The following is a 20,562-nucleotide window of genomic DNA, read 5'->3' as shown; positions in this document are numbered from 1 at the left end:
AGGCCACATCCTACTGCCTTCCTAACTAAGCACAAAGGAAAAAAAAAGAAAAAAGAAAAAAAAACCACCCCTGTCCCATTCAGTCATTCACACACCACATGGACTTGCTTTTTCCTACAAATTAGTGAGAAGTAAGGCCAACTGGGAAAGGTGGATGGAATCATTTGGAACAGAAATAACCAGAGCAGAACTATCTTTCCCCCCTCCCTACTTCCCCTCCTGTGGCAACTCAAATTTGTCCACTTATATAAAAGGAACAGACCTCACCTGTCAGGTCTGTTTAGGGCACTGAAAAAGGAGGAGCCCTTTCCGCCCCAAACCTTTCTGGACAGTGTGGGGTATCTATACTGAGCCGTCTACAGATACAGAATTAAAGACAGATTCAATCTCATTGTGACACACCTCACTTGCAGATAACCCTGTACAGTAATGTAGTTCCACAGCAAAGAGAACAGTTTCTGAATCACAGTCTAAGTTTTCTAGTCTTCACTGCTCTAAGTATCTGAAACATGGGCAGCAGCAAAGAGTTCTCATTGTTTGTTCACCCAAATCTTTACGACAACAGAGAAGAATGCATTATGGACACACTAAATTCTGAACTATGAAATCTAAACTGTGCTGGTTCTCCTTTTATGAAACTGAATTTTGAACAGAAAGCAGTTCCTTCAAAAAGAAACAAAGCAAAGGAACAACAATAACAAAATAAGGGGAGGAAAGATTCTAAGGAATCCCAGCAGGCAAATTCCAAAATGGGGGATTTGGGGAAAAAAAAAAAATCCAAACTTTTTTTGGGAAAAATAAATGCGCACAAAAGAGGGAGGAAAAAAAAAAAAAAAAAAGGAGCACAACAAACAAATGAAAAACAAGGCACAGAATTTTCTGCAGTCTATCCAAACTAAACCCAAGCATCCAAGTTTGACTTGGTAGGAAGAAATAAAAATTGAAAAACCAAACAAACAAAAAAAGAGGTGTCAAACAGCAGTGTACTTTTCAAAGAACATTTCTTCTTCTTGTTTTTGTTTTACACAGCAAATCCCAAGCCTTCCCAGTCTCACGCCTTTCCACCCATTCATAAAAAAACACACGAATTTCTCGCAAGTTCCAATATCACTGTCTCTTTATCGTCTAAATAGGGCCAGTTGGACACCTCATTGAAACAAAAAGGCTGCTCTAGATGAAGTACTCTTTCTTTTCTTCAGAGTTGTTCTGTCCTCCTTCTGCATTGATTATAGCTGTGTCTGCGTCTGCTGCGTCATCGGCTCCTTTGGCTTCATGAGTGAAGTATGTACCTGAAAGATGAAGGGGTAAAGCACCGTGACTGTCTGATGGCCTCTGTGTAAAGTGGTATAGAGATGGCAACTTGCTTTATGGCCATCATCAGCCGAAGTGGTGTGCAGGCAGCAGAGGGGAAAAAACAATTGGAAGAAGAGAGCGAGGTGGGTGAGACAAATGGGGATCCGGGGGTTCCAAAGGCACCACTCCAACTGAACCGCTGCGATATAATTCAGCAAATGAGACATTAGAGCCGTGATTATGACCAGAGGATGTCAGCAGAAGAAGACGTGAGTGGGAGCTAAAAATGCAGAAAGCTGGAGAGCTGCTGACAGTAAACGCCCAGGACCAGTGGGCAGATATGTGCACGTACGTGGTTGAAGACCAAAGCAAGGAAGAGCAATTAGCCAATAAATGAATTAGGGCCCCGCTGATGTTCTACTGCCATCTCAAGTCATTTATTTGAACCCTTGTCTCCTGTCTCCAGGAAGCACCGCTGCCTGTCCGTAAGTGAGAATGTGCTTGAACTTGCACTTCTTCTGCCTTCCAGTGCAGAGTGGGGTTCCAGATAGAGAAATAATTTGATATTGTAACAGCTGGAATCAAGGCGTGGGATCTGCCTTAAGGAACAAGTGGTTCTCGCTCCTGCTGTCACTCCAGCCTGGACCCAGATTCATGGATTTGCTAATTGGCACAGCCACTTTATAATGACAATAGACAGGACATTACAGACTTGGTGACACTCTTTATCAGCCAGTCCCAACGGTTTACATGGAGAAAGACAAGAGTTGCACCTCACTGTGAAATATCGGTAGAGCTTACACTGCCCGTCACAACCAAATCACCCTCCTCCTGTTAGGTATCGTATCCTCCCAGATTCTTAAGTAAGAAAGGCTGATCTATTTATTGTACTTTCGAGTTTTCAAAGTGACAAGTCTGAGAAGGCAGGTGGTCAGATGGTCCCCCCATGTCCCTTTCCTCTGTAGAGCATGCCCTCTTCCCTGGGTCCCCCCAGCTGCTGTGCAGACTTTGGCCCCGCTCTCTGGCCTGACCTTCCTTTCAAGCTTGCCACCAAGAGGCTGGGAGTTCACGGCCAAATAGACTGCCTCCTGGGCGCGGGCAGAGGGTATACACAGCACTGGGTGTGGGCAGAAGAACCCCCAGTACTGAGGGCCCTAAACTGTTTTACAAGGGAGATGGACACTTTGGATTCTAAAGGTGATTGTCAAACACCTTGGACCTCCATCACTGTGCTCAGGGGACCCTCCCCAAACCCGAGTTCTACCATCAAGCAGTCTGCTAGCGCCTCGAGTTTATACTACAGGAAAGGGCCGGAAGCCCACTGCATAGCATTGGAGGAAAATAACCAAGAAAGGCAGGGGCCAACAAAGAAAAGGAAGAACAAATTGCCGAGAGGGGAGAAGAGGCTCAGAGCAGCGTGGGGCAGAGAGGGGGAGCGTTCGTAAAGATGATTGCCCATCCAGGCTGCACAGTTGATAAGTGTGATGATTAATGGCAATTTAAATCAATTGCACTGATAATTTTAAAAATACATATTTATGTGGCTTTTAAGGCACATCAAACCAAGGACGTATGCTAGCCGCTGTGACCAGCTTACCCAGAGTTAGGGGCCAGGGAGCAGGGCTAGTTCACCTGCATCCCGCAAAGCAGAAGGTGATGGGGGTGCTTTTTCCCTGTTTATCGTTTGGGGGTTTACGCCACACCTCACACACCGGTCCCTTATAATTGTTATTCTATCCCTGGTTATGGATTGTAGAATAACACACCCATAAAGCTTTTTATTTAGAGAAAAAACCCAAATCAAGGAGTGCTTCTCATCAACTCTCAGAGTCCTAATCAGCCGCTGCGAAGATCCCTGGTTTTTTTCTCTCCCAGTTTCAGGAATCAAAGAGGCTGTGTGGCCACAGAAACCAAACTGCCTGTCAAGGACAACCTTGCAAAGTCCCTCAAAGGCAGGGGCCGGGGTGACACGACGCCTCCTGGCTGCCCAAGCACCTGGCTTACCTTTATGTCTGGCAAAATAGCGCCCCAGGATGATGAGCAAGCACAGCATGGCAAACACCACCACGGCCACGACGCCGCCAATCACGGCGTGATCCACCGCCCTGATTGCGCCTTCCTCCCCTGCTCGAGAATCTGTTGGAATCAGAAGAGGAATAGGGATGTAGAGTGGGTTACGAGACACCAGAAGCCCTGGCGACACTGCCTCAAGGGCCAGAGGTCACCTTCTTTCCTAGTGGAGGAGTCAGAGAGAACAGCCCAGATGGATCAAGTTCCACCCAGGGGACCTGTCCAGTGCTGAATCCATCTGTCCTCCCCTCAAGGCGATTTCAATCTAAGCTGCATCGGGTGCTAACACATGTGGATGAGCTTAGGGAGCAGGGAGAGAAGACACAGAGTCTGTCCAGTCCTGACCTGGTCTTGGCATTCACTCTCTGTGTATCCAGCTGCAGATCCTATTCAGGAGGCCGACCTAACTATTTAAGGGCACTCGAACCAGCACCTTCAGGCAGTAACGGGAGCTGTGGAGGGGCGGCTAGAGCACCTTGCTAGAGATGCTCAGTGACTTACTCCCTGCCAGGCATTTACATGGGAAAAGTAAGGAGCCCAAAAGCCCCAGCTGCCTAGAGATAAAACAAGGATTAGGGGACTAGAGACAAGTGACATGCCTGCTACATTTAGGATGTATGAGGGAGTAAGCCTCTGTCTAAAAACCTAAAAACCTATTTCAAAAGAGACAGCAAGGAATAATTGTCCATTGCCACAGACGGTTTTTCTTTTATTTATTTAACACTTCACGATGCAATTAATTTTCCTTTATAAGCATCACTCCCTCAGGATGTCTTCTTTCGACTGAGGAACGACATGTTTGGCTGGGGAACAACTCCAAAATGAACCCCGGATGAGCTATGGCCATGCAGAATGGATGTATGGCAGTGTAAACAATTTTAATTTAGGAACGTGGCTACATTACCCCTTGCTGAAATCCTAATGGCACCCGAGATTTATAATGTAGTAAAAAACAATTATTCTCCCGTTGATTAATACATTAACATTTTGGAGTGGAAGCTAAACCGTTGTCTTTTTTTTTTTATTGAGTCAAATACGACACCTCCATTAAAATGATTTACTAGCTGTACCTTACGATTTAAGCACAGCAGCAACAGAAACGGTAAAAATCTTTTAACTTTACATGATTTGTGAAGTCATATGTGAAGGATTTACCATTTAAATCTTTCAGTACAAGAAGCACATGGCCTATAAATCTGTCCCCGTAGCAGTTGCTGGACGCCTAAGAGAAATGCATTTCACCAAGAAGACGGAGAGTGCAAATTCGAGTCAATTTTTAAGAAAGATTTATCTCTGTCTCTCTCCAAAGAACAGAGCAAATCTCTGAAGCCTCCACCTCTAATAATATTTGAAGTTTATCGATCAAGTGTACAGATCCGTGACAGCTAAAGGTAATGGTGCTCTTTTGAGCCGAAACCTGATACAACGCTTTCAGCAGGAGGGCATGATTTACACTTTCTATCGATATTTCCAATTCTGCTCTGAGATTAAGTACTGAAGGATGTGGGGAAATACCTCGTGACTGAGGGTTCCATGAAAAGTGCTTTAATTAAAAGAGTTTAAATTAAAAAATGAAGTATTTAAAGTGTTTCATTAAGTTACCTTTGAAAGGATGACAAAAAAAAAAAAAAATCCCAAATCCAAACCCAAACAGAAGTGCCAAAGCAGAGGCAGCAGCAGGTCGCCCAGGACAACAGGATGATGGGAGTTTAATTGGAGAATGGAGATGGGTTGGAGGCAGAGTGCACTGCAGCCAATTAGCCCGCTCCGTGATGTGCGGGCCCCTCCAGCCACACGTCTAATAAGCTCCACTTGAAACGTGACAGAGAGGAATCTCCCTCTGCAGCCCAAAGTGCTGCCTACTGCAGAGGCAACAGCCTCCGTGTCTTGAAAGTCATTTCAACAAGGCAGAACTCAGCTACGGAAACTTTTTTTTTTCTAAGACAACAGAGCTTGTTGAAGGGGAGTGCTCCCTGGAGGATGCCCCGGACACGGGGTATCTGCTGGAGGACAGTGCTTTATACACCACAGACTCTCGCCCCAACTGCACATATTCAAAATTGCTCATGGGGAGCCCAAAGTCACGGAAAAGCCAGAAAGTGGTGCTTTCCTCAGGGAGCTGTCAAAATAGGGGATCTTGTGGGAATGAGAATTAACTCATCTCCAATGGTCATGAGCTTCAGACCTATTGAGAGATGAGGCTCTTTCAACTAACTCCCTGTGTCTTAGAAGTGGGTGAGGAAAACAAAGTGATGCCAGCTACTGAGCAGTGGGGAAAGTTCGGTACAAGAGGTGAGAGGTGAAGAGAGGTCCAGTCCTAGGAAGATGGAGGGCAGAGAAGCTGCCCCAGCACAGATGTAACCCATCAGGGGAAGCACTCCCCTGTCTTCTGTTACAGGACTGCATTCTCCATGCCTAGGCACAGGAACATTCTAGAAGCCTAGGAAAAGAGACCCAGAGAGAGAAAAGAGGGGAGGGAGGGAGAGGGGGAGGAGAGATGAGGAAGGAGGGGGAAGCTCTGTGATAAAGGAAAACCAACCAACCAACCTCACAGGGTATGTGTCTGTGGGATTAATTTCTCCAGCCAAAAACATTCCTTTGACCTTTGCACCCCATGAACTCAGAGGTGAAGAGACTCAGTGTGGCTCTTTTCTCCCTGCCCTGTACCCACGTTACATACCTGGGTTCTAGCTATTTTCCCCACCCTCAAGGATATACATATTTTAGAGATACTTATTCATAAGGGTAATCTCTCCAGCTACCTTCTGATCCTCACTTTGATCAGAAAGTTTACTACCACCAGTTAATCACTGAGACATCTTTCCTGCCTTCAATTACTGCAGACAGACACAGAAGGTAAGTGATGTTGAATTTACAGGGAACAGGGAGGGCTGCAGCTCAGCCCCACCTCTTCCCACCCCGGCCCGCCCCGGGAGGCACTGATACAGTCCTGGCCGTCCTCCAGTGCCTGGCATGGCCTGGCATCCTCTAAGAAGAGCGGCGCTGTTTCCAGACTTGTCTGTCTCCTTTTTGTATGTCCACATGTGGGTTGGGTGGGGAGTTTTTATAGTGCCATTGGTTGGTCCAAGGTGGTGGGGGGCACAGGTGAAGGCTGGTTACCTACCCCTAGATGCTGTGGGCTGGTGCCTCGTTCACTGCACGAAGCAGTAACACAAGACTCTACACAGAGAGGCGCCAGGCTAAAGGAGTAGGATGTAGACTGGAACCCAGGGTAGTATCAGCCACCAACAAGAGCATGGCTCCGATAAGAGTCCATTAGCTGTGTGGCCTTTCTTGTTCTGCTCACAAAGCAAAAGCTCTGGCCAGGTCCTTGAGCAATTACCTCAAAGAGAAAACCTTGGAAAAGTCTGTGACTTTCACCATCACCCACAGATCCTCTTGGGGGTGCAGACCCTTTTCTTTCAGGTCCCATCAACTTTCCCACGGACATCCTCTCCAGATTTCAGTCTGCTTTTCTGAATCAGCCAGAGAAGGAAACCTCCAGATTCTACACCTGCCTTCAGCTTCAGCATTGAAAAATCAACGTGGGCACTAAAGCACTAGCAACATGCCCAATCCCCAGATAGGCGGCCAGCTCTTCGTTTAGAAGGGAGTGTTTTCCCGTCTCTAAGAGACAGATTTGTTGCTCTCACTAGGAATGGGTGTGCTAGCGCTCACTCCTGCTGGGAGTGCGGAACGCCATTCCGCTCCCTTCACACGGGACTTCAAGTAACTTAGGCCTTGTCCTCCCGTGAGCCTGGTTTTCAGGGGTGCTTCTGTCGATGCTGGGACGTGTCAGCTCGGAGTTGGGGCACAGTCCTTCCTGCCTGCACTGTCCTGTGCTGCAGCTGCGTCTACGGCGCCACATGTGACATGAGGCTCTTTCAGGACAGATCAATCACGAACTGTTTAGTATTCGCGAGTTAGCTCTTCTTTGGGCAAAAAGCTGGAACAACTTGGCTCCAGGTGAGGACTTACGAGCTGCTTGCAGAATGCTAAGTTGGCTACTACCGCTTGGGTCACAGCTTCAACCACCTGGGGTTCCCATTAGCATCTCAGAAACCACAAGGACAAAAAAATTTCAAAGACTCTCCCAAGAGTGATGCCACAATCTGCTCAGTTTTCTTTACTTTGGGCCAGGAGACCTGGCTTGATCCTTTCCTCGTGGGCAATATGCTGGGGGGAGTTCTAAAAGCACTTGTTCCCTAGGGCCTGACAAGGAAAGTGACTGCCAGTGCAACTTGAGCCTCCTTCCCCTCCCTCCAGGGGCCTCCTTGTTCTCTACTTGTTCTTGCTCCTCAAATGACTTGCCAGAGCCTCCTTTGCGCAGGGCTCTGGCAGTCCCGCCGCCTGTGCTAAAGCAGGGCTCTGTAACAGATGCCGGTTTCTATGGCTACCTTACCACCCAGCACAGGATGCCTGACATAAAGTGCTGGGCGAATGCCTTAATCACGGATCTGTGAAAAGCCGAGTAGGCTCTGCTGCTAGAGGCAGAGACCCATGGACAGCCAGGGAATGGCCAGGATGTCCTAGACAAGCTCATGGCAGACAGGGATGCTGGCAGAGGGGTCACTGAGCAGGCTGCCCACTGCAGCTGCAGCCAGCCTACCTTCAGCCCAGGCCACACAGACGGTAGACCCTAAGACTGCCACCTTGGAGGAGCTGAAGTATGATACAGTAATATGGTTTAAACACATGGCAGAGGGCGGGATGACCACCCTGCCTTGGCTTTCCTTCAAGTTGCAACCTGCCCTTGGCCTAGGCTAGAAAGCGCACTTAAAAACTCGGGGAGAGCTAGACACTTGCCTTAAATGCATGTACTACTTTTAACAAAGGTAATAAGCTACCTGAGGTCTCATCTTTAAAATTAACACCTAAAACGTGGGGCGGGGGGGAGGTTCTAGGGAGATGGGTCTTCCTACCTCTATCAGACAATTCATGTGTTCAACCTTCCGCAATTTCTCTATGAACGGCTGGGAAAAAAGTGAAACTGTTGACTTTTCACAACAGTTCTGTCACTTGCTTTAGTTCCAGCCATTTTCCTCGGCTGAGGTCTAGCTGGACAAGTCATTTGAATTAGAAACTTTGAGAAGTGGTGTTGATTGTGGAAATGCTGCCCTCTGCTTCCTAGGGCTGTAGGGATTTGTCTATCTCAGAGGAAGCTTAATGACTATGATGTCATTTGCTACTTCTTACTAAAAAGAAAGAGAAAGCCTGAGAGTGGATTTTCCACATCTGAGACAAAACCAAAATCTGACCTCAAAGACAAAACAGAACCAATCCCCAAACCTGGCACCATCTGAAAACCGCAGCTTCTCACTCCCATCACTTATTGTAGTTCCTGTCATGGCAACAAAAATAAGTGTGCATTTTAAAAAAGCACAACTTTATTACTGAAGGGGAACAAACTGAATGGCATGCGCTGACAAAATGCCACATTATTTGCTAATCCTAATATGTTATTCTTCTTTAAGATTTGCTTTTCTCAGCACCAATTCAATTATAGATGCTACAAATCCTTCTGACATTTAATTCCCTCTTGTCAGAGAGTAGTAAATGTATACAGTACATGCACAGCTTTCCCATTAAGATGTTAATATATATTGGAGCACACGAGCCTCCATGCAGCATAACCTTTCTTTTCTGTCTTCTGAGAAAGCGGAAGGGAAGGAATAAATGTAAGGCGAGAAAATCATGAAGGTTCTCACACAGCATCCCAGGCATCTAGGGCTACCCCTAGGCTGCATCTCATTCTAGCAATGTAACGGCAGCTACGCTAACGTTTCAAAGGAACTATGTTAAGCTACTTAAAGGAAAACTGCAGTCTTCATCATCATCACCATCCTGCCACCCAGAGCTCCGCAGGTGTTCACTGAGGTCAGAAGTACCGCACGCGGGCTCTGGCTGTACATTGATTAGGACCCAGGGCTCTTAGGCGGTTACTGCCTGTTATCCTCCAGAAACAGCCCCACATAGGAGATGCAGGAAGAGTTAGGATCTCACCTCCTGTATGGCCTGCTGGAAAGTGTGCTGGACTTGCCCACAGATCTGGGCTAGAAGCTGGGCTTCACTGCTTTTCTGTGTGACTTCAGGCAGGCCAATTGGCCACTCTGAGCCATTGAAAACAATCATACAATTCACAGGGCTGTTTGGAGAGGCCAGTGTGTTGCTGAAGATGAAGGGGCCTCTCTGGGCCAGGGCTTGGCATATCATAGGCACTCAATAAATAAGTGTGTGCCAAATTGAAATCTGTTGTAATAAACCTAGGGAGGGCTTGGTTTCAGTTCTAATCACTGATTCAAGGCCAATACTTTTCAGCTTTTTGGGGAGAGGGTCATACTGCACACTCAGCATTGTTCTCCGAGGGAAAGATACCCCACAGACACTAGCTGAGTTGAAGTCACCAAGCCCCTTCTTTTCATTTGTGGCACACAGTGTGACTGGTGGTCCTGGGTGGTGGTCAAGGCCGTGGGTCTGGTGGCTGAAGGCCATCCAGTTCAAGGTATCACTCAGGTGTACCGTTTAAGTATCAGGATATTAAGTTCTAACTGTCAGCTAAATACAAGAACAAGATTTTTTTTTTATGCTGATTTTTCTCCCTTCTCAAGTAACTCAATTTTGTTAATTTAACCAACAGTGGAAATGATGCAACAGGATGCAAATCCTCCCAAGACATTAAACATCACCAGAGAGACCACAGGCGCACTCCTGAGTCCTCTCTATTCATTTAATGATAAGGACTTAGAAGTGTGATTGCCTTTCCCATTTTAAGCAACAGGAAGGCACTGAGGATGAGACCAGAGTTTTCCTTAAAGAAGTATACCTCTGATAAAGAGAACAGAGTTGTAAAGTATTTCTAAACATTTCCCACTAGAATCTCTCTCTGGAGAAAGATGCTTCAGTGGACCTCAGGCATTTGGGGGTGTGAGGATGGATTAATGAATATGGTGAAGTCACCCCAAAGCAGTGTCCAACCTGTAGAACTGGAATTCACATTTTGTGTTGTAGCTTGCCGACTCTTTAATTTGGAGAAAATGTTCCTATTTGATGGTCTCCTTCCTCCCCATGGGGAAAACAGTAGCATGTTGGATTATGGGAAGATCAGCAATACCATGAAATTCAAACTCACATCGTGGTAAAGTCATGGCCAAGCTGGCGTGGACCCAATATGATTTGTCAGTCTACTGCCTTGTACTCAACGGAATTTTAAAATAAGGGAACCTACATGTTTTAGCCTTCTGCAACCCAACGCTTTACCATGGCATTTATGACCATCTCAGTGGGAAATCCATACCATAATTTAGGAGATCAATGGGACAATGGCACTGAAAACATCTAGGCAGAGTTTAAGGTCTCCTTTGGATGGGAAAGACCTTGACTCAATGCTCGAAGAGATCTTCCTCAGGCGTCAGGACGTGGCTCTACACCTGATAGGGTCTGGAGAGCCCAGCTTTCCCTGCTTCATCCCTTGGATGCACAGACAGAATCAAAAAGGGTCCAGGAGGGAAGGAATTCCCAAAAAGACCTCGGAGCAAAGGAAGTGTGGATTTCACAGGGGAAGGGCAACCACTTTAAACCAAAGTCTCTGTTTCCTAAAGAGGCAGGAAGACTCATTTGTTTAAATTCTGATTCTGTCTCTCGAGTAAATCATTTAACTTCTAGAGCCCCAGTTTCCTCATTTGTAAACAACGCTTCCTTAACCAGCTCACAGGATGGTGACCATCCTCGCATGGCTGGCTCACGCTCATCTCTTGGTCTTCCTGTCCCGATGGCCTCCCCTGGTGAGCATTTCTAAACTACCCTCCACCTCTTCCCAGCCCCAGTCACTGGCTCTCAGGTTACCCAGGTTTATTCTCCCCCACAGCATCAGTCTGACACTCTTGTGTGCTGAGCCTGTCTCCCGGATTAGAACGTAACTGTGTGAGGGCAGGAGCCCGGCACGTGAAATCCGGGGCAGCCCCAGCCCCCGGATGGTCTTGTTCACTGCTGCATCCCTGGTGCCCAGCACATAGGAGGAGCTCAAACACTTGCTGAATGAACGCAGATCAAGTGAGGTCATATGTGTGCACGAGCTTTCTGAGCGGTCAAGTACTATTACAAATACAAGCCAAATACGACCTCACCTGCGATTTAGGGGCCAGGTCTTGAATGTGTCTACACAGTCAGCTGGTTTGGGATGATTTTCTGTATCATCGTCACTATTTCTACTAGCCTAACAAAAAATGCAGTTGCCTGTTTGTCAAGTCTGGGCCACACTTTATGTGGGATCCAGTAAGGAAGGAGTCCCCCCAAATGCTATGTCTATTGACAGTTTCTTACACACATTTTAAGCAAGTTCAGCCAGCCTTTGTGGACACTCACAATAGCCAGATGGTCATATATCCCACCCCAGAACTCATCATCTGGATCTGAAGGCCTTTAAGTGCTTCCATTAACTAAACCCAGACCATACTTTGAGCCCGTGTTTCCTCTGCAGTCCACTTGGGGGATGATAGCCAGCTCGCGTAAATGCTTCCTTCACACCTGGCGTGGATTATCAAAGCCACTGGGAATTTGCCTACCATCCACACTCTCCTATGGCCTGCGAGGGAGATGTTGGTTTTTCCAGATCACTTTCTTGTATGTAGGGCCAGAGCTGAAAACATGTCTCTGGGAAGCATGAGAGCTCTGAAATTCCTTGTTGGTGCCTTTGCTTCAGAAGCAGAAGCCTGATGGATTGCTCCGATTGTGCCGGAGGGCCGTTCTCCGGCACGCTGTGTATTTACCACCACACTGCACTAAACAGTCCCCGAAGGCCCTTCCATGCCTGAAGGGAGGGAGGTAGTTGGAGACATTTTTTTTAAGTTTTAAAATAAAATAGAAGGATAAATAGGCTTGAAGCTATTCTATTCCACATGGGTGGCAATAACCACCAGCTGTCACCGGGAAACAGCAGATGTAATTGATAAAACAACTCAAAACTCTCGTGGATCCGTCATCAATAAAGTTAACACCCAAAAAAAGTCAATGAAAGGGTTCAAAGTAAAACTGGAGAAGCTCCCCAGGTCGGCCAATAATTAAATCGCTGAACTACACACAAGCATCCTTTTTTAATGCAGATTGAAGAGGAGGATCAGCTGGGCAACTTGCTTTGCTGGGTGAGGCTGGGCACCATATGGTGCGTATGAAATTGTCATTAGCTGAAGCGGCGGTGGTGCACGGGGGAGGAGGGGGCCAGGGGTGAGCAGAAGACAGACCATCATTATTTCAGAGGAAATGCTGGATATAACATTTATCCATGATAAGGAAAGAATGAAATTTCTACCCAGATGGAGCAGGGAATGGATGGTAATATTATTCATTACCACAGTTTAGCATTAAATGTACAACACCTCCTCTAATTTATTGATGGACTGTTTAAGACGGGTGTTAACCTGTTTGTCTTGTATTATAATTGAATTCAGTCTCTAGGCTACAGAAATTTGAGAAGTTCATCCTTTCTCAATCAATATGTTCCCCTTCAGTGACCCATTTCAAGACAGCTTCATAAAAAATAATGTATTTTGTTTTAATAAATTTAAACACTATGACAGCTGCTCAATTTTTATCGGGTGTTTTTTTTTCCCCTTCAGATGTCTCTTTGCTGCCGAGCGAAGCCATGCTTACAATCAATAGTAATTGATTAATCAGCATCCCCTTTGAACAAAGGTGCTAATCAGTTTTTGATTAGTTCATCAAACCAGATGCAAAGGCAGCCCAGCCCCAGCCTGATAGATCATCAGGGTTCTACTTGACTTACGGCTCCTTGCAATATACGACGGCAGCGTTCCTGGACCGGGGAGGGGAGAGGGACAACGTAATTATTAATTTAACAGAATTGTGATGAACACAGACAGTTGCTGGTTTATTGCTCCCGACTCAAGGGTGACTGACAGAGCTCCCTCTGACTTGGTGCAGAGCGGAGAGACCTGGAGTATTTCTTAACTGATGACGCTGGGGGAAGGGGGAACGGCTGATCTAGTCCCACTTTCCTAAAGGGGAGAAAAATGACTTCTGCGTATCTGAGTGATTCTTGTCGGGCTGAAATGTCAAGAGGGATCAGGGCCGAGGAGAACTCAGTCCTTTCTTAGGATCCTTGAGAAGATCCAGCTGCCACGGTGTCAGAGGGCTGTTTTATTTAGGATCAGGGTCAGAATCGAGGAGGGCTCAGTTCTAAGCAGGGAGGACTCATCTGCTCTTATTTCCAAAGAAAATCAGGCTAACGTTTTTGCAGCTTCTCTAAACATACCACAAACGAGAGGCAAAAATAAAACACTCCTTTGATGGCTGGCTCTCTTTCTAATCTTCTATTTATTTATCTATCTAAATTCCGTGGGATTTGGGATTCATTTATTCTTCCACAAGTACCAGTTGAGTGCTTAGGACATGACAGGCATACAGCAGTGAACAAAACCAATATGGCCTCCTGGAGCTTCCACTCTGTGGGAAAATCCAACAGCCAAGTTCAAATTGGGACATGCTACATAGCAGAAAAATAAAGGCACCCCTGAGGTTTGACAGAAGCACAGAGGAGGCAATAAATTTACTGCTTGTGAAAGACAGTGGTACTATCTTAGTCTCTCTCTGGGTAAGATCTATAATTAAAGATGCACCTCAACAACCAGCTATTCAAGGGAGCTGCAGTGACATCTCTTCAAGAAGGACAACATGGAACCCTTCTTTCCAGAAGGCTGGAGCCAGCATCTACAGTCCTATGCCTTGGTTTCCCCTGATGAGGAAGGGCCCTTCCTCACTGACTTATCAAGAAGCAACTGATCAAAATGTTTCAGAAGCTATAGCTGGTTGGCAGTGAAGTCCCACAACATCATGGGAGCTCATATAATTGTTTAGCTCTGACCATTTTAAATCTCCTTCCCCTCCTTTTTAGGATATGCTTCTTATTCTGGATTAGTAACACCTAAATCCTGGAATCAAGCATGAAACCTACTTTTGCAGGAGCTCAGTGTGCTGTGAAAAAGGTCTGAGGTGGATAATTAGTTTACATCATGGTGTGTGACAAAACAATTGCCCCTCCTTTCCTCTCCTCGCCCCCTCCTTCTAAGATTAACTATGACCTGGCTTTTCTAGTCTATTCCATGGAAGCAGATGGCCAATATGAGCTTTTTTTTTTTTTTAAATAAAGATCTGGTCTCATAATCCAACATCCTTAAACAGCTTTGAAATGCAACAAATTTCTCATGAACAATTATATACCTAGAACATAAAAATTATTTTAAGCCACGGAACAGAGTGGCTTTGGTGCAATCTCAAAGATGACCTTGACCTCCACTGCATTACAGTGGTCAGCCCCAATCTGAAACATACATGAAATATACAATGCGAAAAATACACAGGGAAGAGAGGTGGGTGGGGAGGAAGAAAGTGTTAATAAAAATTTGTTTTCTTCAATCTTAAAATCCACAATTGCGAATGGACTGCTCAGCGATCCAAATGGCTGTGTTTTGCAAGCGGTCGGAGGGCCCACAGGTTGGACACTGCAGAGCCTTTTACCTAATGACTAGCCCTTACCTGAGAGGTCCTCACTGTCCAGTTCTTCTGCGGAATTGGGCAACTGAGTAAGGCCTTACAAGTAAAAACAAATTGTTTTTCTTTTCATTCCTCAAGGGACATAAACAAAACACTTAAGAACTGAGGATGAATTTCTTAAAAAACATGAGCCAAATCTCTTGCCATCTCTCTCTCTTTTTTGGATTGCTTGAACGCATTAATCCACAAGTACATTTCTCCAATCATTTCATCTCGTTATGGATACACAATCGAGGCAGAAAGATTCCTCAGTCTCCACTTTCAAAGCACATGAAACATGAAGGTGAAGGTTTCAAATCACTCGTTCATAACAGCATGCAAAAAGGAAAAAATAAATAAAGCCTGATTGTTAGCTATTGATGCTCTGATAGATCTCAAACAGAAATATATTTAGATGTTACATACTGATGTATGTAAGTTTTAGTTCACATTTTACCGTAAATTGAAATCCTTGGCCAAGACTGACACAGTTCATTCTCAATTGATGATGATCTTGGATCATTTATTTCAAAATGGTACGGCACCTGCTAACTGCAGATTGCAGGTTATGCCTTCATCAGAAAATCTGATTTGCAAAATAATTTTTTTTTTCAAAAAGAGAATTTCAAAAATCAGTGGTATTCCTGAAAAAATGAAACCCTCAAAGCTGAAAAAGCAGTTAGGTCAGGAGATAATCAAGTGGAGCTTGAAATGCCTGTATCCGAGTCAGCACCAATGCTGGCCAGCTGCGATGGCTCTCAGCTAGCTCTGCTTGAAGGAAAAGAGGTGAAGGGGAAGCAGATAAACCAGGGGGGACTCAGTTAGGAGATGGCCTCCCTTTCCTCTTGCTGTATTTACGGGCTGTTCCTTTAGTGAATTTAAAAACACCACAGTGTCATGTCTGGTTTGAGTAGACCTACTCCAGGTCCTCTCACTCGCACAACAATCGGCTAATCCTTCTCTGATGAGATTTGTCACCTTTGAAGATCCTTGTGGACCTATTAAACAGGAATGAGGGGCATGTCTTGTTTCTTTGTTCACCTTTTCCTTCTCTTACAGCCAAGCGCAAAAGGTAAGCTCAGTAAGTATTTGCTGAATTAATGATTTGGGAGTAATGCTTAGTGAACCACTAACTAAAACAAATGCTTTGGAAACAAGCGACGTCAAGCTGACCGCACCATTCAAAAGCTCCCAAATCAACAGAAACACTTACGTAGAAATGGAGAGTAAAAGCTTTGATTTTTTAAGTTGTTTTATAAAGAAGCCAAATGAATACTGATAGCGAGGTTGGTGCTGTGAAAGGAAGCGTCGTATCGGCTCTTGAAGAATTTCCATCATGACCCTTGCCAGTACTCAAGGGCACATGCCAATTAACAATGGGAGGATTTGAAGTCCATGGATGTTCCCAAACTATGGATTTAGGCAACCATGGGGAAGCGATGAGTGATGTAATAAATTATAGAGGCAACTGAGTAGGGATGTTATCCATTGGTTCTGAAATCTGATTGGTTGAAAGTGTTCCTATTTCTAATTGGCTTTATTCATTGTATAAAGACTGATGAATACAATTATTTGAATAATTGTTACAAATGGGCAACATAAAGTACTTCTCTGTAGTTAATTATGAATTTGCAGTTCTCAGGAGGCTAATCCCTCACTTCTACGTGGCCCAATGAACATCAAAGCATTCTACATATGTGCTTGGCACCCACTGAACCATATTAAGCGAGGATGTTTCAAGTAGGCAGCTTTACTGCTGAAGGCTTGTTTCCCTGGGGAGGGCATTAGAAAGCTAATTTTAAAAAATAAAGACAAATATGTTTATGAAATATCATTGATATGCAAAGTTTCCCACTAAAAAGCGACAGACAGTTTATATACACCTCATTAAAGATGAAACTGTCATTTTTAATGGCATAAACTTTAAAATATACCAAATCATCTGGAATCTACTGCTCAGATTACATCTGAAAGTGGGAAGCCATTTAGGTTAGCGGCATTAAATTTGTTTTCGCACTGCTATGGTATTTTATGAATCTATAGTGCTCCGTTATAGTTGGATAATTTCTGAATAAATATAATTACAAAGAGTTTACTGAAGCACTGAGTGTACAAGTGAGGACAAGCAAAATTTACCTCCTAAAATTGCTTTGGCTTAGGTAGCTTTCTTTCATGATAAAAATTATACAGCTCTCATTTTCTCAAAGAAAAAGACAAAGATGCATTTTATGAGGCAGAGAATAGTCTTCAAAAGGAGACTCCACCATTTAACAATAAGTGGGAAATTACTTCTGGGTTTTTCTCTTGACCTTTTCCTATCCTCTGTTCAAGCCCTTCTTGGTCACTTCAATTAAAATGTATTCAACACATTTTCTTTAAACTTTGGTAAACAAATGAAAGTTCACTTTTGGTCGATACGGGATTTTCTTTTGAGCAATTAATAAAATCCTAAGGTGCACACATGATAATTTAATACATGCACGAGAACCGTCTCTTTGGCAGACGTGAATTGTGCTTCTTGGTGATTCTATCACGTGCTGCAGGTGCCCTAAGCCTCCTCAGATAGTGCTTCTGCTGTCGGTATTGTTCCTCTTCCTTTCCAGCAGAGATCGCTGGCTTCTAAAAATGGGATGTATGGCGTGACAATTTTAAAGCAGGTTAAAGAAAACCTCAAAAATGAGAAACAGCAAGAAATCCTAGAGATAGTTAAGTAAATTCAAGGTCAAGGTCAGGTAAAATTTAAATGTTTGGGGGGTTCAGTTCATTAGGGTTTCCGTTTTTTTTTTCTGAAAATTTCAAAACAGAATGATCAAATAAAACCTCTAGGAAACAAAAAACTTCCCACTGGCCCTAGCATCACATTCCCATCAATGAAAAAAATAGGCGATGGTCTCTCTCTTACCTAAAAGCAGCATACATCTGATCACTTGGCCATATTATGGAATCTGTTACTTCCATCACCAGCCATTAAGAGTTCAGACGCCCCCGGTTGTTTTAATCTAAAAGCTCAGTCAGTCATCCTGTTCTTCCTGCTTTGTCAGCTTTTGTGGAGTTTTTCCCTTCGTCCCATTAGCAGAAATTTGGTTCACGCCGTTAAACAGTAGCACATTGTTTCCAAACTGCATATCAAGGCTGAAACACAATCTTCAGGTCCTGCAGCCATTCGCAAACCTCTTTAGCTTTGTTCTTGACTAGAACATACAATGTCTGCAGAGTCCCTTGACTGAATGACAGCCTTCGAATGCCATTGTTGTGTACTCATACAGAGAGATGTGCAGAGGGGCATACACAGATGGTGGACATAGAGGTTGTAATAATGCGCACTGCTGGCTCTTTTTCTTTAAAATGGGCTTCAGAATTTCCCCACGATTGAATAGAAAGATAAGAAATTTCATGTGCTTTTAGAATTCCATCACGGCTGGCACCACGTATAAAATAAGGCAGGGAAAGGGAGGTCCATGGGGTAGGTACCTAAGGGCAGTGGACTAGGGGCTGAGCATGTATCTAGCACAGGCCAAACATTTTGAAACCAAAACTGAAAGTGAAAAATTATGTCAGAGGGGTTCCCAGTTTGAGTCTCACTACAATTGCACACTGCGTTAAAAACTAGTTAATAACTCATTTGGGATTATAAATTCATGAGATCATCAGCCTCTAATGTATCAAGAGGTGGAAAGCAAAAGGCCAGGTAGACTTGAAAATAATAAAATAGCGGGGGCGGGGGGAGAAAGAGGGAGAAAGAGAAAGACAGAGAGAGAAGAACCCCAAACCCAGAGGAAGCCAGCTGACTGCAGTGCAGCAAAAGCACAAGCACTATTCCAGACCATGGGCATGCTATCACCCAAAACCTCACACGAGGGAGGTGGGTGGGGGGGAAGGAGAGCGGACACACAGGGCAGAAAAAGAACAAGACACAAGACACAGAGAAGTGCTCACATTGCCACAAACAAATAAAAACCATCACACACACCCACACATCGAAAATCATAGGAACGACGACACCATCCATGCTCACGCCACTCATGCATTTCTGCCATCAATTTCAGACCATGTGGTACCAGGATTTGGCAGAGTGTTTTTTGCATTGCTCAACATGCACACGTAACACGGGATTCTTCCTGTTCAGGCCTTAAGGATGAGCTCCAAAAACACAAATGCTCAAGATCCTTCTTCAAAGAAGATCCCTTCAGTCACCCTAGTCTAGGAATCCCGTTCTTACACTCACAGTTATCTTTACTATTAATTAGATCCTTAAAGACACATTGTGACCGACTGTTGCTTGGTTTCTTTTTGGAGAAAATCCATTGGTTTTCAGTCATGCCCATGCATTTCTAACCTTCCAGTACATGCTTATTCCAATCAGATATTGGTAGGAACAAAAGGTCAACATACATAAACAACCGATATACTTCATACATACTCTAGCAACACAAGCTTGAATAAAATATTTTAATGAGTCTTCAAAGGGAAAGCGTTTTGTAAAATTCTTTTTTTCCTTTTCAGAAAAGAAAACAGAACTATGGGAGGAAATCCAGTACGAAAAATTTTAAGACCAGTACAATGGTCACAACTGGCTGACCTAGTACGTCTTGTCATTTAAGTTGCCAAGTTATCAAACCACAACGTTTTTCTAGGTCCAGATCTCCAACATGAGCATCTCAAGATTATTCTCAAATGAATCTAAGTCACCTGGTTGCTGTACCGAAGAAGCTGGGTTTTACCCAAAAATGACTTGAATAAAATCAGTCCTATATCCTCATCTCCTCTGAAATCTGTCCCCTGCTTTGTAACTTCCATCATATTCTATTACCTTTCCTATCCTGACTACTGACCTGGAAGACTTTTTCCCCCCTCTGTCAAGTAAAATTCTAGATATTACTTTGGCTTTCATTAAAGCTTCTTGCTGTGGGATAGAGAATATGCTGTTCAAAATAGTGGTAGGATCCCTTTGTGAAGATGCTATGAGGGTTTTAGACAAGTTGGAGCATGCATTTATAAATGCATTTTATAGGAATCAACCTGGGTTATCACTTCTCTCCATTTGCTAAGGAATCGTATATTATACACATGTATTATATATTATTCTTACTTCCTTTTTCCTCTCTCCAAATTTCTTGGCTCTAGGTATACTTCTCATGCACTGCCGGTCAATAACATCCTACTGAGATACTGCTGGCTTGAACAGTATCCCTGAACTAGTAAGACAATGGTTGCTTCTCACAGGCATCTCTGTTTTCTGCCACAGGAATGCCAGAGTCCTATCCCAAGTGTCTCTTTATTACACCACAAAAAGAGATCACCTTCACTTTCTCTTTCTGCAGAGAGCAATACATGATCAAATACCAGTATCCCAAAATCAGGATTGGCCCCTAAATTAATTTTCCTTTTTCAGGTCAGGGGACATATTTTCTACCTTGAATACCCCACCCAACTCTAAGACCTACAACTATTTGAGTCACATAAGTACACAAATTTTATTGAAGGGATCTAGGAAACAGAAGTCTGGAATCTTAGGGGATAAATGATCAATATTTCTTCAAAGATCTCACAGAATTCGGGAATCTTATGGTTACATTTGACCCTGGAGTTAATTATAGAAAGTGCAGAACTTAAAGCATCTTAAAAAGAATAGAACAAAATCTCTTGAACTACATT

At 44.3% G+C, this 20,562-nt stretch overlaps 1 protein-coding gene across 5 annotated transcripts in view; it reads right to left on the bottom strand.

Moving 5' to 3' along the window:
* Positions 1-984: 984 nt before the first annotated feature.
* The window catches only part of CADM1 (cell adhesion molecule 1), a 319,835-nt gene continuing 300,257 nt past the window's right edge, over positions 985-20,562 (bottom strand). For 3 of the 5 annotated variants that reach the window (XM_057749939.1, XM_057749937.1, XM_057749941.1), the window contains 2 exons: positions 3,298-3,429; positions 985-1,289 (listed from right to left, as the gene is read on the bottom strand). In XM_057749939.1, coding sequence (XP_057605922.1) covers positions 1,171-1,289; positions 3,298-3,429 — 251 coding nt within the window. In that variant the 3' untranslated portion in view covers positions 985-1,170. Of the gene's footprint in view, positions 1,290-3,297; positions 3,430-14,910; positions 14,965-20,562 lie in introns of all 5 variants that reach the window. The other 2 variants (XM_057749936.1, XM_057749938.1) reach the window with 1 other exon arrangement.

The sequence above is a fragment of the Hippopotamus amphibius genome, chromosome 9 (assembly GCF_030028045.1).
Source record: "Hippopotamus amphibius kiboko isolate mHipAmp2 chromosome 9, mHipAmp2.hap2, whole genome shotgun sequence".
NCBI lineage: Eukaryota > Metazoa > Chordata > Mammalia > Artiodactyla > Hippopotamidae > Hippopotamus > Hippopotamus amphibius.
The sequence above is the reverse complement of the archived record's forward strand: the minus strand, read 5'-3'. Positions and strand labels throughout refer to the sequence as shown.